The sequence below is a fragment of the Hyperolius riggenbachi genome, chromosome 5 (assembly GCF_040937935.1).
Source record: "Hyperolius riggenbachi isolate aHypRig1 chromosome 5, aHypRig1.pri, whole genome shotgun sequence".
Taxonomy (NCBI): domain Eukaryota; kingdom Metazoa; phylum Chordata; class Amphibia; order Anura; family Hyperoliidae; genus Hyperolius; species Hyperolius riggenbachi.
In genome coordinates this window covers 307,022,215-307,037,627 of record NC_090650.1, presented here as the reverse complement: position 1 = coordinate 307,037,627, position 15,413 = coordinate 307,022,215, and the positions used below count along the sequence as shown (strand labels likewise).

At 46.0% G+C, this 15,413-nt stretch overlaps 1 protein-coding gene across 11 annotated transcripts in view; it reads right to left on the bottom strand.

Annotated features, from left to right (window-relative positions):
* The window catches only part of PIEZO2 (piezo type mechanosensitive ion channel component 2), a 474,955-nt gene that overhangs the window by 27,452 nt on the left and 432,090 nt on the right, over nt 1-15,413 (bottom strand). For all 11 annotated transcript variants that reach the window (XM_068237153.1, XM_068237160.1, XM_068237158.1 and 8 more), the window contains 2 exons: nt 13,489-13,703; nt 13,234-13,392 (listed from right to left, as the gene is read on the bottom strand). In XM_068237153.1, the coding sequence (XP_068093254.1) occupies nt 13,234-13,392; nt 13,489-13,703 (374 nt within the window). The remainder of the gene's footprint in view (nt 1-13,233; nt 13,393-13,488; nt 13,704-15,413) is intronic.

The window sequence follows — 15,413 nt, the reverse complement described above, 5'->3', positions numbered from 1 at the left end:
CAGCTCATGGCAGGCTCCATGTTTGTGAAGCCAAATGTGTCGTCATGTCCTGCCTGCTTCTGATCACAGATAAGCTCGTTCTTGAACAACACGGTGTGCAGTGAATATTAATGAGCCATGTGGCTAGGAACAATAGCTGACTCCTGCAGTGTAGTCTGCCCGAGATTTATCAGTGCTTCGCGCTGGACTGATTAGAAGCTCCTGTACCGTCTCATTAGCAGCCGAGGGGAGGGCCCCAGAATGCTTTGCAGTTTAGCTGCGGCTTGCGTCTTTATGGGTCTATAACAGACTTTAAGATAAGCACACATCAAAGGTAACTGAAATGTTTATCTTCACTAATGGCTTTTGAGCTTCCTTCTAAACTGTTTAACACAGGAGAATAGAGGTTTAAATTAGCTTCTGCAGCCTGACAGTTACTCTTTAAAGAGAACCGGAACTGAAATTAAAAAGCCAAAATAACCAAACACGGGTCATTCTTACCTCCTGTGTAGTCTACTCCTCAATCTCTTTCTCCTCTCCTGCATCCCATTTGTCCACTGTGATCAATGGAATTCTCCGTCTTCCATTTTAAAAATGGCCATAACCCCATAACAGCTTCCTGGTCAGCACACTGTTAAACTGTAATATCAGCCACTTGAGCCATAGGGAAACGTGGACATTGCCTTTCACATTCAGTTGTAACTGACAGCTGCTGATATATAACTGACAGAAACTGTTATCAGTGCTGAGCCGAAATTACGCATTAGCGTAATTACGCATCGTAATTCACTACAAATGCACCGTAAGCGTTACGTGTAAGGTTACGGTATTACGCGTAATTAATTACGCGCAGACCGTAGGTTACGTTATTACGTGTAACAAATTACGCGTAAGACAGTAAACTCCTATTGAAATTACACAGTCTGCCGTAATCGCGTAATATTACGCTCCCGTATAATATAAAAAAGCCGCCAACTTTAAGGGATAATAGCAAAGCCCCCTTAAGTGCTAAGAGCCTCAAATTTGGAGAATATATTAAGGAAATCAGAAGGAATAAGAGGAAATTTTTTTTTTTCAAAAAGACCTTATAGTTCTTGAGAAAATCGATGTTAAAGTTTCAAAGGAAAAATATATACATTTAAAAACCCGCCGACTTTAACGGTTAATAGCAAAGCCTGCTTAAATTTTAGGAACACCAAATTCCCAGGGTATATTAAGGGGATCAGTGGGAATAAGAGGAAAACCTTTTTTTTTCAAAAAGACCTTATAGTTTTTGAGAAAATCGATTTTTAAGTTTCAAGGGCAAAAATGTCTTTTAAATGCGGAAAATGTCAGTTTTTTTTGCACAGGTAACAATAGTGTTTTATTTTCATAGATTCCCCCAAGTGGGAAGAGTTTTACTTACTTCGTTCTGAGTGTGGGAAAAATTAAAAAAAAACGACGTGGGGTCCCCCCTCCCAGACCTCTTTAACCCCTTGTCCCCCATGCAGGCTGGGATAGCCAGAATGCGGAGCACCGGCCGCGTGGGGCTCCGCACCCTGACTATACCAGCCCGCATGGTCCATGGATTGGGGGGTCTCGGAAGGGGAGGGGCAGCCAAGCTTTCCCCTCCCCCTCCGAGCCCTTGTCCAATCCAAGGACAAGGGGCTCTTCTCCACCTCCCATGGGCGGTGGAGGTGGAGGCCGCTATTTCCTGGGGGGGGGGGGGGTAGTTCATGGTGGCATCTGGGAGTCCCCTTTAACCTCCTTAGCGGTAACCCCGTGTGTGACACAGGGGAAAGCCGCCGGAGGGTGCCGCTCAGGCCCTGCTGGGCCGATTTACTTAATTTTTTTTTGCTGGACGCAGCTAGCACTTTGCTAGCTGCGCCAGCACCCCGATCGCCGCTATCCGGTGCGGCGCGCGGCCCCCCCCCCCAGACCCCGAGCGCTGCCTGGCCAATCAGTGCCAGGCAGCGCCGAGGGGTGGATCGGGTCTCCCAATGACGTCCCGACGTCGCTGACGTCATTCCGCCCCGTCGCCATGGCGACGGGGGAAGCCCTCCAGGAAATCCCGTTCTTTGAACGGGATTTCCTGATCGCCTATCGCCGGAGGCGATCGGCGGGGCTGGGGGGATGCCGCTGAGCAGCGGCTATCATGTAGCGAGCCCTCGGCTCGCTACATGATTTAAAAAAAAAATAATTAAAAAAAAACTGCTGCGCTGCCCCCTGGCGGTATTTTTCATACCGCCAAGGGGGTTAAAAAGGGGTCCCCCAGATGCCCACCCCCCCTCCCAGGAGAAATGAGTATAGGGGTACTTGTACCCCTTACCCATTTCCTTTAAGAGTTAAAAGTAAATAAACACACAAACACTTAGAAAAAGTATTTTAATTGAACAAAAAACATAACCACGAAAAAAGTCCTTTAATATTCTTAATTAACCATTAATACTTACCTGTCCCTTTAAAAGCCAGTTCCCACGCAATATCCTCGGAAATATACTAATCAGTTACAATGTAACAAAGTTGTTACAATGTAACAACTTTGTTACTTTGTAACTCCACCGCAACCGACGTCACTCGCCGCTCACCCCCCGGCCGCCACATACACTTACGCTACACTTACGCTAAGTCCCCGCCGGCTCCCGCCGTCCACTCCGCCCACACCTGTCACCCATATACATTCTGGCACCCATGGGTGCCAGCATGTATATAGGTGACATGTGGGAGAGGCGGGGAGGGCAGTGAGAGCCGGCGGGACTTAGCGTCCTGACAGACTTCAAATCAGAAGGAACCCCATTGGTCTGCTAAGGACCAATGGGGCTCCTTGGAGCCCAAATACAAAGATGCTTTAAAGAGCTCTGAGCTATATAGTTCAGAGCTCTGTCGGGTGCAGGACGCTAAGTCCCGCCGGCTCTCGGTGCCCTCCCCGCCTCTCCCACATGTCACCTATATACATGCTGGCACCCATGGGTGCCAGCATGTATATGGGTGACAGGTGTGGGTGGAGTGGACGGCGGGAGCCGGCGGGGACTTAGCGTAAGTGTATGCGGCGGCCGGCGGGTGAGCGGCGAGTGACGTCGGGTGCGGTGGAGTTACAAAGTAACAAAGTTGTTACATTGTAACAACTTTGTTACATTGTAACTGATTACTATATTTCCGAGGATATTGCGTGGGAACTGGCTTTTAAAGGGACAGGTAAGTATTAATGGTTAATTAAGAATATTAAAGGACTTTTTTCGTGGTTATGTTTTTTGTTCAATTAAAATACTTTTTCTAAGTGTTTGTGTGTTTATTTACTTTTAACTCTTAAAGGAAATGGGTAAGGGGTACAAGTACCCCTATACTCATTTCTCCTGGGAGGGGGGGTGGGCATCTGGGGGACCCCTTTTTAAAGGGGACTCCCAGATGCCACCATGAACCCCCCCCCAGGAAATAGCGGCCTCCACCTCCACCGCCCATCAGAGGTGGAGAAGAGCCCCTTGTCCTTGGATTGGACAAGGGCTCGGAGGGGGAGGGGAAAGCTTGGCTGCCCCTCCCCTTCCGAGACCCCCCAATCCATGGACCATGTGGGCTGGTATAGTCAGGGTGCGGAGCCCCACGCGGCCGGTGCTCCGCATTCTGGCTATCCCAGCCTGCATGGGGACAAGGGGTTAAAGAGGTCTGGGAGGGGGGACCTCACGTCATTTTTTTTTTATATTTCCCACACTCAGAACGAAGTAAGTAAAACTCTTCCCACTTGGGGGAATCTATGAAAATAAAACACTATTGTTACCTGTGCAAAAAAAACCTAACATTTTCCGCATTTAAAAGACATTTTTGCCCTTGAAACTTAAAAATCGATTTTCTCAAAAACTATAAGGTCTTTTTGAAAAAAAATTTTTTCCTCTTATTCCTTCTGATCTCCTTAATATATTCTCCAAATTTGAGGCTCTTAGCACTTAAGGGGGCTTTGCTATTAACCCTTAAAGTCGGCGGCTACCTAACATTGATCCATGCGTCAACTTTTCCGCTTGGAAGCATGGCCTTACGCATTAATTGCTAGTAGGAAATTACGCGTAAGGCAATAACGTAACAACCTGCATTACGGTATTCTTACGCGTAATTGTGTAAGGGCTATGCGTAATTACAGACATGAACGTAAATACATGTCTACGCCGTAAGCGTAATTCCGTAATGCGTAATAGCGTAAAATTACGCGTAATGATCCGTAAGCGTAGTTTTTTGCATTACGCCCAGCACTGACTGTTATATTTCAGTTCTGACTAAATATTGTCAGAACTGAAAGGGATCACTGTAAGAAGAAAATAGTGAGCTTCTGAGAGGAACTGATGGTGAGGATAGTATGTAATATTCATTTGCAGCTATGTCATGTGTTTATTTTAAATAATTTTACTCACTTCAGGTTCCCTTTAATACTCTGAATTCCTGTCTAGCTTGAGAAATGACCCTAAAGGTAGCCATACACTGGTCGATTTGCCATCAGATTCGACCAACAGATAGATGCCTCTCTGATCGAATATGATCAGAGAGGGATTGTATGGCTGTCTTTACTGCAAACAGATTGTGAATCGATTTCAGCCTGAAACCGTTCACAATCTGTGGTGGTGGTGGTGCTGCCGCCGCTCCCCCCCCTCCCCCATATACATTACCTGCTCCGGCCGGCGCGACTCCCCCCGGTCTCCGCTGTCTTCTTCTCCGCTCTGGTCTGGTCTCCGGGTCCGGCAGGCTTCACTTCTTCCTGTCTGGGGGAAGTTTAAACAGTAGAGCGCCCTCTACTGTTTAACCACTTGAGGACCTAGGGCTTTCTACCCCTTAAGGACCGGCCACTTTTCTTCCATTCAGACCACTGCAGCTTTCACGGTTTATTGCTCGCTCATACAACCTACCACCTAAATGAATTTTGGCTCCTTTTCTTGTCACTAATAAAGCTTTCTTTTGGTGCTATTTGATTGCTCCTGCGATTTTTACTTTTTATTATATTCATCAAAAAAGACATGAATTTTGGCAAAAAAATGATTTTTTTAACTTTCTGTGCTGACATTTTTTCAAATAAAGTAAAATTTCTGTATACATGCAGCGCGAAAAATGTGGACAAACATGTTTTTGATAAAAAAAAAACCCATTCAGTGTATATTTATTGGTTTGGGTAAAAGTTATAGCGTTTACAAACTATGGTGCAAAAAGTGAATTTTCCCATTTTCAAGCATCTCTGACTTTTCTGACCCCCTGTCATGTTTCATGAGGGGCTAGAATTCCAGGATAGTATAAATACCCCCCAAATGACCCCATTTTGGAAAGAAGACATCCCAAAGTATTCACTGAGAGGCATAGTGAGTTCATAGAAGATATTATTTTTTGTCACAAGTAAGCGGAAAATGACACTTTGTGAGAAAAAAAAAAAAAAGTTTCCATTTCTTCTAACTTGCGACAAAAAAAATGAAATCTGCCACGGACTCACCATGCCCCTCTCTGAATACCTTGAAGGGTCTACTTTCCAAAATGGGGTCATTTGTGGGGTGTGTTTACTGTCCTGACATTTTGGGGGGTGCTAAATTGTAAGCACCCCTGTAAAGGCTAAAGGTGCTCATTGGACTTTGGACCCCTTAGCGCAGTTAGGCTGCAAAAAAGTGCCACACATGTGGTATTGCCGTACTCAGGAGAAGTAGTATAATGTGTTTTGGGGTGTATTTTTACACATACCCATGCTGGGTGGGAGAAATATCTCTGTAAATGACAATTTGTTAATTTTTTTTACACACAATTGTCCATTTACAGAGATATTTCTCCCACTCAGCATGGGTATGTGTAAAAATACACCACAAAACACATTATACTACTTCTCCTGAGTACGGCGATACCACATGTGTGGCACTTTTTTGCACCCTAACTGCGCTAAAGGGCCCAAAGTCCAATGAGTTCCTTTAGGATTTCACAGGTCATTTTGAGAAATTTCGTTTCAAGACTACTCCTCACGGTTTAGGGCCCCTAAAATGCCAGGGCAGTATAGGAACCCCACAAATGACCCCATTTTAGAAAGAAGACACCCCAAGGTATTCCGTTAGGAGTATGGTGAGTTCATAGAAGATTTTATTTTTTGTCAAAAGTTAGCGGAAAATGACACTTTGTGAAAAAACACAATTAAAATCAATTTCCGCTAACTTTTGACAAAAAATAAAATCTTCTATGAACTCACCATACTCCTAACGGAATACCTTGGGGTGTCTTCTTTCTAAAATGGGGTCATTTGTGGGGTTCCTATACTGCCCTGGCATTTTAGGGGCCCTAAACCGTGAGGAGTAGTCTTGAAACGAAATTTCTCAAAATGACCTGTGAAATCCTAAAGGTACTCATTGGACTTTGGGCCCTTTAGCGCAGTTAGGGTGCAAAAAAGTGCCACACATGTGGTATCGCCATACTCGGGAGAAGTAGTACAATGTGTTTTGGGGTGTATTTTTACACATACCCATGCTGGGTGGGAGAAATACCTCTGTAAATGGACAATTGTGTGTAAAAAAATCAAAAGATTGTCATTTACAGAGGTATTTCTCCCACCCAGCATGGGTATGTGTAAAAATACACCCTAAAACACATTGTACTACTTCTCCCGAGTACGGCGACACAACATGTGTGGCACTTTTTTGCACCCTAACTGCACTAAGGGGCCCAAAGTCCAATGAGTACCTTTAGGATTTCACAGGTCATTTTGCGACATTTGGTTTCAAGACTACTCCTCACGGTTTAGGGCCCCTAAAATGCCAGGGCAGTATAGGAACCCCACTAATGACCCCATTTTAGAAAGAAGACACCCCAAGGTATTCCGTTAGGAGTATGGTGAGTTCATAGAAGTTTTTATTTTTTTGTCACAAGTTAGCGGAAATTGATTTTAATAGTTTTTTTTCACAAAGTGTAATTTTCCGCTAACTTGTGACAAAAAATAAAATCTTCTATGAACTCACCATACTCCGTACGGAATACCTTTGGGTGTCTTCTTTCTAGAATGGGGTCATTTGTGGGGTTCCTATACTGCCCTGGCATTTTAGGGGCCCTAAACCGTGAGGAGTAGTCTTGAAACCAAATGTCGCAAAATGACCTGTGAAATCCTAAAGGTACTCATTGGACTTTGGGCCCCTTAGCGTACTTAGGGTGTAAAAAAGTGCCACACATGTGGTACCGCCGTACTCAGGAGAAGTAGTATAATGCGTTTTGGGGTGTATTTTTACACATACCCATGCTAAGTGGGAGAAATATCTCTGTAAATGACAATTGTTTGATTTTTTTACACACAATTGTCCATTTACATAGAAATTTCTCCCACCCAGCATGGGTATGTGTAAAAATACACCCCAAAACACATTATACTACTTTTCCTGAGTACGGCGGTACCACATGTGTGACACTTTTTTGCAGCCTAGGTGCGCTAAGGGGCCCAACGTCCTATTCACAGGTCATTTTGAAGCATTTGTTTTCTAGACTACTCCTCGCGGTTTAGGGCCCCTAAAATGCCAGGGCAGTATAGGAACCCCACAAGTGACCCCATTTTAGAAAGAAGACACCCCAAGGTATTCCGTTAGGTGTATGGCGAGTTCATAGAAGATTTTATTTTTTGTCACAAGTTAGTGAAAAATGACACTTTGTGAAAAAAACCAATAAAAATTATTTTCCGCTAACTTTTGACAAAAAATAAAATCTTCTATGAACTCGTCATACACCTAACAGAATACCTTGGGGTGTCTTTTTTTCCAAAATGGGGTCACTTGTGGGGTTCCTATACCGCCCTGGCATTTTACAGGCCCAAAACCGTGAGTAGTCTGGAAACCAAATGTCTCAAAATGACTGTTCAGGGGTATAAGCATCTGCAAATTTTGATGACAGGTGGTCTATGAGGGGGCGAATTTTGTGGAACCAGTCATAAGCAGGGTGGCCTTTTAGATGACAGGTTGTATTGGGCCTGATCTGATGGATAGGAGTGCTAGGGGGGTGACAGGAGGTGATTGATGGGTGTCTCAGGGGGTGGTTAGAGGGGAAAATAGATGCAATCAATGCACTGGGGAGGTGATCGGAAGGGGGTCTGAGGGGGATCTGAGGGTTTGGCCGAGTGATCAGGAGCCCACACGGGGCAAATTGGGCCCTGATTTGATGGGTAGGTGTGCTAGGGGGTGACAGGAGGTGATTGATGGGTGTCTCAAGGTGTGATTAGAGGGGGGAATAGATGCAAGCAATGCACTGGCGAGGTGATCAGGGCTGGGGTCTGAGGGCATTCTGAGGGTGTGTGCTGGTGATTGAGTGCCCTAGGGGCAGATAGGGGTCTAATCTGATAGGTAGCAGTGACAGGGGGTGATTGATGGGTAATTAGTGGGTGTTTAGGGTAGAGAATAGATGGAAACACTGCGCTTGGGTGGTGATCTGATGTCGGATCTGTGGGCGATCTATTGGTGTGGGTGGGTGATCAGTTTGCCCGCAAGGGGCAGGTTAGGGGCTGATTGATGGGTGGCAGTGACAGGGGGTGATTGATGGGTGGCAGTGACAGGGGGTGATTGATGGGTGGCAGTGACAGGGGGTGATTGATGGGTGATTGATAGGTGATTGACAGGTAATCAGTGGGTTATTACAGGGGAGAACAGATGTAAATATTGCACTGGCGAATTGATAAGGGGGGATCTGAGGGCAATCTGAGCGTGTAGGCGGGCGATTGGGTGCCCGCAAGGGGCAGATTAGGGTCTGATCTGATGGGTAACAGTGACAGGTGGTGATAGGGGGTGATTGATGGGTGATTGATGGGTAATTAGTGGGTGTTTAGAAGAGAGAATAGATGGAAACACTGCGCTTGGGTGGTGATCTGATGTCGGATCTGCGGGCGATCTATTGGTGTGGGTGGGTGATCAGTTTGCCCGCAAGGGGCAGGTTAGGGGCTGATTGTTGGGTGGCAGTGACAGGGGGTGATTGATGGGTGATAGGTGATTGGCAGGTGATTGACAGGTGATCAGTGGGTTATTACAGGGAAGGACAGATGTAAATATTGCACTGGCGAATTGATAAGGGGGGGTCTGAGGGCAATCTGAGCGTGTAGGCGGGTGATTGGGTGCCCGCAAGGGGCAGATTAGGGTCTGATCTGATAGGTAACAGTGACAGGTAGTGATAGGGAGTGATTGATGGGTGATTGATGGGTAATTAGTGGGTGTTTAGAGGAGAGAATAGATGTAAACGCTGCGCTTGGGTGGTGATCTGATGTCGGATCTGCGGGCGATCTATTGGTGTGGGTGGGTGATCAGATTGCCCGCAAGGGGCAGGTTAGGGGCTGATTGTTGGGTGGCAGTGACAGGGGGTGATTGATGGGTGATAGGTGATTGGCAGGTGATTGACAGGTGATCAGTGGGTTATTACAGGGAAGAATGGATGTCAATTCAGGTGCAGCGTCTGTTTGGAAGCGCTGCCATTTCCTTCTGCTGTACAAAACTTAAGTATACTTCAGGCTAGCTGCCTCCAGGGGTGTCAGCTTGCATTCAAATTTTAGAATTTAGATTAGTGTTAGCACATAATTTGCATCTGATTTGTATTCAAGGTGTGTATTTAGCCCCAAGGGGCTGGGCATATCTCTGGAGCTTTCACTTCACTTGCAGCCTGTGAGCGCTGCCCATTGCTTGCTGTCTTCTGAACAAATGTGTATACCATTTTATGGCTAGCTGCACCAGGTAAGGATTATGATTTTAATTTTAGACTAGCTAGGGTCCACTGTTGGATATGTTTCACTGTTGAATATGTTTCACTGTTACATTAGTTTGAGGTTTTAACCTTTTTTTTCTCTTTTTTTTGGACAATTTTCATTGTTTGAACATGCTTCACTTTTTTATATGTTTCACTGCTAGATTAGTGGTTAGTTTCTCTCCTATGGGGCACGTCACCGCCGTTGGAGAGTCTATTAGGGATAATTTGTGCACAACTTATGCTGAAGCTAACGCCCCCCTTTACTGTACCTGTTTTGAATGCAAGGTGTGTAACCTGCCCTTTATTTGAGCTCTGCATACCTGTGCAGGTAGTCAATTCAGGTGCAGCGTCTGTTTGGAAGCGCTGCCATTTCCTTCTGCTGTACAAAACTTAAGTATACTTCAGGCTAGCTGCCTCCAGGGGTGTCAGCTTGCATTCAAATTTTAGAATTTAGATTAGTGTTAGCACATAATTTGCATCTGATTTGTATTCAAGGTGTGTATTTAGCCCCAAGGGGCTGGGCATATCTCTGGAGCTTTCACTTCACTTGCAGCCTGTGAGCGCTGCCCATTGCTTGCTGTCTTCTGAACAAATGTGTATACCATTTTATGGCTAGCTGCACCAGGTAAGGATTATGATTTTAATTTTAGACTAGCTAGGGTCCACTGTTGGATATGTTTCACTGTTGAATATGTTTCACTGTTACATTAGTTTGAGGTTTTAACCTTTTTTTTCTCTTTTTTTTGGACAATTTTCATTGTTTGAACATGCTTCACTTTTTTATATGTTTCACTGCTAGATTAGTGGTTAGTTTCTCTCCTATGGGGCACGTCACCGCCGTTGGAGAGTCTATTAGGGATAATTTGTGCACAACTTATGCTGAAGCTAACGCCCCCCTTTACTGTACCTGTTTTGAATGCAAGGTGTGTAACCTGCCCTTTATTTGAGCTCTGCATACCTGTGCAGGTAGTCAATTCAGGTGCAGCGTCTGTTTGGAAGCGCTGCCATTTCCTTCTGCTATTACAGGGAAGGACAGATGTAATTAATGCACTGGCGAATTGATAAGGGGGGGGGGGGGGGGTCTGAGGGCAATCTGAGCGTGTGGGCGGGTGATTGGGTGCCCGCAAGGGGCAGATTAGGGTCTGATCTGATAGGTAACAGTGACAGGTGGTGATAGGGGGTGATTGATGGGTGATTGATGGGTAATTAGTGGGTGTTTAGAGAAGATAACAGATGTAAACGATACATTTGGGAGGTAATCTGACGGCGGGTTTGCGGGCGATCTAATGGTGTGGGTGGGTGATCAGATTGCCCGCAAGGGGCAGGTTAGGGGCTGATTGATGGGTGGCAGTGACAGGGGTTGACAGGTGATCAGTGGGTTATTACAGGGAAGAACAGATGTAATTAATGCACTGGTGAATTGATAAGGGGGGGTCAGAGGGCAATCTGAGCGTGTGGGCGGGTGATTGGGTGCCCGCAAGGGGCAGATTAGGGTCTGATCTGATAGGTAAAAGTGACAGGTGGTGATAGGGGGTGATTGATGAGTGATTGATGGGTAATTAGTGGGTGTTTAGAGGAGAGAATAGATGTAAACAATGGATTTGGGAGGTGATCTGATGTCGGATCTGCGGGCGATCTATTGGTGTGGGGGGGGGTGATCAGATTGCCCGCAAGGGGCAGGTTAGGGGCTGATTGATGGGTGGCAGTGACAGGGGGTGATTGACGGGTGATTGACGGGTGATTGACGGGTGATTGACAGGTGATTGACAGGTGATTGACAGGTGATCAGGGGGATAGATGCATACAGTAAACAGGGGGGGGGGGTGGTGGTCTGGGGGGGGGGTCTGGGGAGAATCTGAGGGGTGGGGGGTGATCAGGAGGGGGCAGGGAGCAGGGGGGGGATAAAAAAAAAATAGCGTTGACAGATAGTGACAGGGAGTGATTGATGGGTGATTAGGGGGGTGATTGGGTGCAAACAGGGGTCTGGGGGGTGGGCAGGGGGGGGGTCTGATGGGTGCTGTGGGCGATCTGGGGCAGGGGGGGGGAGAAATCAGTGTGCTTGGGTGCAGACTAGGGTGGCTGCAGCCTGCCCTGGTGGTCCCTGTATTATACAGGAGGCAGCCTGTATAATACACTTTGTAAACATTACAAAGTGTATTATACACTTTGTATGCAGCGATCGCGGGGTTAACATCCCGCCGGCGCTTCCGTATAGCCGGCGGGATGTTGCGGCGGGCGAGCGGTGACAGTAGCCGGCGGAGGATCGCGTCACGGATGACGCGATCGCTCCGCCCATGCCCTTAGGAGGACCGCCGCCTCTGTGGGTGAGCCGGTCCTTCAGGGCTCCACTTCCCGGCCGCCTTTGTGCGTTAGGCGGTCGGGAAGTGGTTAAACTTCCTGCCGGGACAGGAAGAAGTGAAGCCTGCCGGACCCGGAGACCAGCGCGGAGAAGAAGACAGCGGAGACCTGGGGAGTCGTGCCGGCTGAGCAGGTAATGTATTGCAGCTGTATTGCGTCGGTCGTCGGGCACTCGAACGACGCTAGCGACCTGCTCCCTACCCGCGGGCGATCAACAGTAATTTCCCGCATGGAGCGATCGACGGGACCGATCTATTTCGGGACGAAATAGATCGAAATTTAGCGTTAACGATTTGACAGCAGATTCGATCCCAGTGATCGAATCTGCTGTCGATCGGCGGGAAATCGGCCTAGTGTATGGCCAGCTTTAGTGATACTAACCTTTTGTCTCCATCTGTTGTGGTGCTGAAGTCAAAAATCAACAGTCAAAATCTTAGAATCTAACTTCAGCTATTCACTAGCCCATTGCTGGCAGTTAGTGTAACCCCTTAATGGTGATATCTCTCTAGGTGCCATCATTGGTAATTTAATAGCTTAAAGTGTACCAGAGATCACAAAGTATAAAGAATTGATACTTACCCGGGGCTTCCTCCCGCCCCATAAACATGTGAGTCCCTTGCAGTCCTCCCACGGTCTGCCTTTCAGCTGCGATCATCCCCAGTAACTTGCTCAGTAGCGTCCAGTCTGGGTCTTCTGCACATGCGCGGACCTACTGCGCATGCACAGTAGACCCGGACTGACGTCACTGAGCAAGTTACCAGGGCTGATCGCGGCCGAATGGCAGACGGCGGGAGGACGGCTAGGGACTCACACGTGTTTATGGGGTGGGAAGAAGCCCCGGGTAAGTATTGATTCTTTATACTTAGTGATCTCTGGTTTCCTTTAACACCTCTACCCAATTTAACCTATTTCTGGTGCGAGCCCCCTGCACTCTGGTATCAGCTATCTTATAGCCAGCTACTGGCAGCAAACCAGCATTGCCACAACATCTTTCACAGTCTGCTTCATTGTCAGGAGCGGTAAAAATGAATGCTTACACTTGGGCTTCAATGAGGTAAAGCACATGTATCTCTCATTGCACTGAATGCTCTAAACCGCCAAAAAGCTCTGATAAGTCACTATGGGTAAAAAATGTTTTGCTATTCCTAATATCTAGTCAGCTTACTTACATGTTTATACAGATAAGTGTGCTGATGTGTATTTTCAAGTACCTACCCTTGAAACAAGAAAAGGTTGACGTAATTGTAACTCTTTGTTAGGAAGTTCCCAAGCACACGTGTTGGATATCCGCACCGAATCTGATATGCTGAGAGCCCAAAGTAAATGCACTTGACAAAATACCACATCTGAGCGACAGTGTTCTGGCTAAACTTCCTGTACAGCACCAAAGACAAACATGGTTATTCCATCATGAACACAGTTAAATCTTGTAGAAATGTTTACTAATCAGCAGTGATCTTCCATACGTACCTCTCTGTCACTCCTGGCAAAATGAAAAACATCCAAAAATGGATTCCAAACACCAAGATAACTTGGAAAATGACTTTGCCCATGACAGTTTTTCTAAGGTAAAGTGCACGGTCCACAACCATGGTGCCAAATTGTATCAAGACCATCACCAAGAATGCCTCCGGCACCTGGTCTTCTGACAGCGAGGAGGTGATGTCGGCAGCAGCTGAATGTTTCTGAGGATGAAAACACAGTATTAGCTGTTTGTTAGGAAGATGCCCAGTTCTGTGATACTTTATGTTACTTTCTATTACATCTATCTATTGTTTTATTGTTAAAGAAAACCTGAACTGCAAATTAAAAGTCAAAATAAACATACACAAGTCATACTTACCTCCCATGTAGTCTACTCCTCAATCTCTTTCTCCTCTCCCGCATCCTGTTTGTCCACTGTGATCAAGGGAGTTCTCCGTCCTCCATTTTGAAAACGGCCATTACCCCATAACAGCTTTCTGGTCGGCACACTGTTAAACTGTAACATTGCTCACTTGACCCATAGGGAAACATGGACATTACCGGGCACATCAGTTGTCCACTCAGCTATAACTGACAGTAACTGATATATAACTGACAGCAACTGATATATTTCAGTTCTGACAACATGTTGTCAGAACTGGAAGGGATCATTGTCAGAAGAAAATGGTGAGCTTATGAGAGGAACTGATGGCAAGGTAACTACTTAATGTTCATTTGAAGTTACCTCTGGTGTTTATTTTAAATAATTTTACTCAGTACAGGTTCCCTTTAAGGATGAACGAGCCCTGACAGCGAAACCATAATGCTCATGTTACCAACTACAAATGGAAATTGCCATTTCCCTTATATTCCCAGACTTCACTTTGTCACATGTCTCATGCTTATGACAAGCAGTGAATATGAATGGGAACTCAGCATTAGTAAACGGAAATTATTCATCGAGCGCAGGCACCACACAGCGCTTGCATGTGGTATTATTAAGCTTGCCATACACAACACAATTTAACCAGCCCTATTGATTGTAATTTTGAGCGATTTACTACGGCAGAGATTGTTTGAAATGATGATAGGATGGTCAATTTCAATCAATAGGATGTGGCGGGGGAGCAGCAGAAGACTGATAGCCAATAGCGTTGTACTGTGTCGCAGTGATAGATTTACAATAGATTTCATGGTGACATCTATTGAAGACAAAGGCAAACACTTATATCGCGCTTTTCTCCTGGCGGACTCAAAGCGCCAGAGCTGCAGCCACTAGGACGCGCTCTCTAGGCAGTAGCAGTGTTATGCTGAATACACACGGTGCGTTCCCGCACTCGATTTCCCGCTCGATTCCCGTCGATTCGTTTATTTCCAACATGTCCGATTTGCATTTCGATGGATTGTTAGGTCCATCGCCTATCTCCCTCATCAATGCCATAACTTGCTCTGCTGAGTACCCATCATGCAACCCATACCTAGTGTGTCCCTACCCTCTCCCTTTACATTGTAAGCCAATGGCAGGGTCCTCCGCCTAGTGTATCCAACTTGATCATTCACCCCATTCATTGGGTACCCTTCCTGCAGACTGACTTGGACTTGATCTATGTGGTCTCTATGACTTAAGGTGGCCACTCACCATACAATAAAATGATCCAATTTTATGGCAATTCAATAAAGAAATAAAGACGTCGGTTGAGAAATCTGATCGAATTTCCTTTTATTTTTATAAAAGAAGACGGGAGTGTTGGATTCTTCTGATCAATTTTTAAGGAAATTGAATGGTGTAGGGTAGATTGTAAATTACTTAAAGAGAATCTGTACTCTGAAATTCTTACAATAAAAAGCATACCATTCTATTCATTATGTGCTCCTGGTCCCCTCTGTGCTGTTTCTGCCATTCTCTGCTGCAAACCTGGCTTGTAATTGCC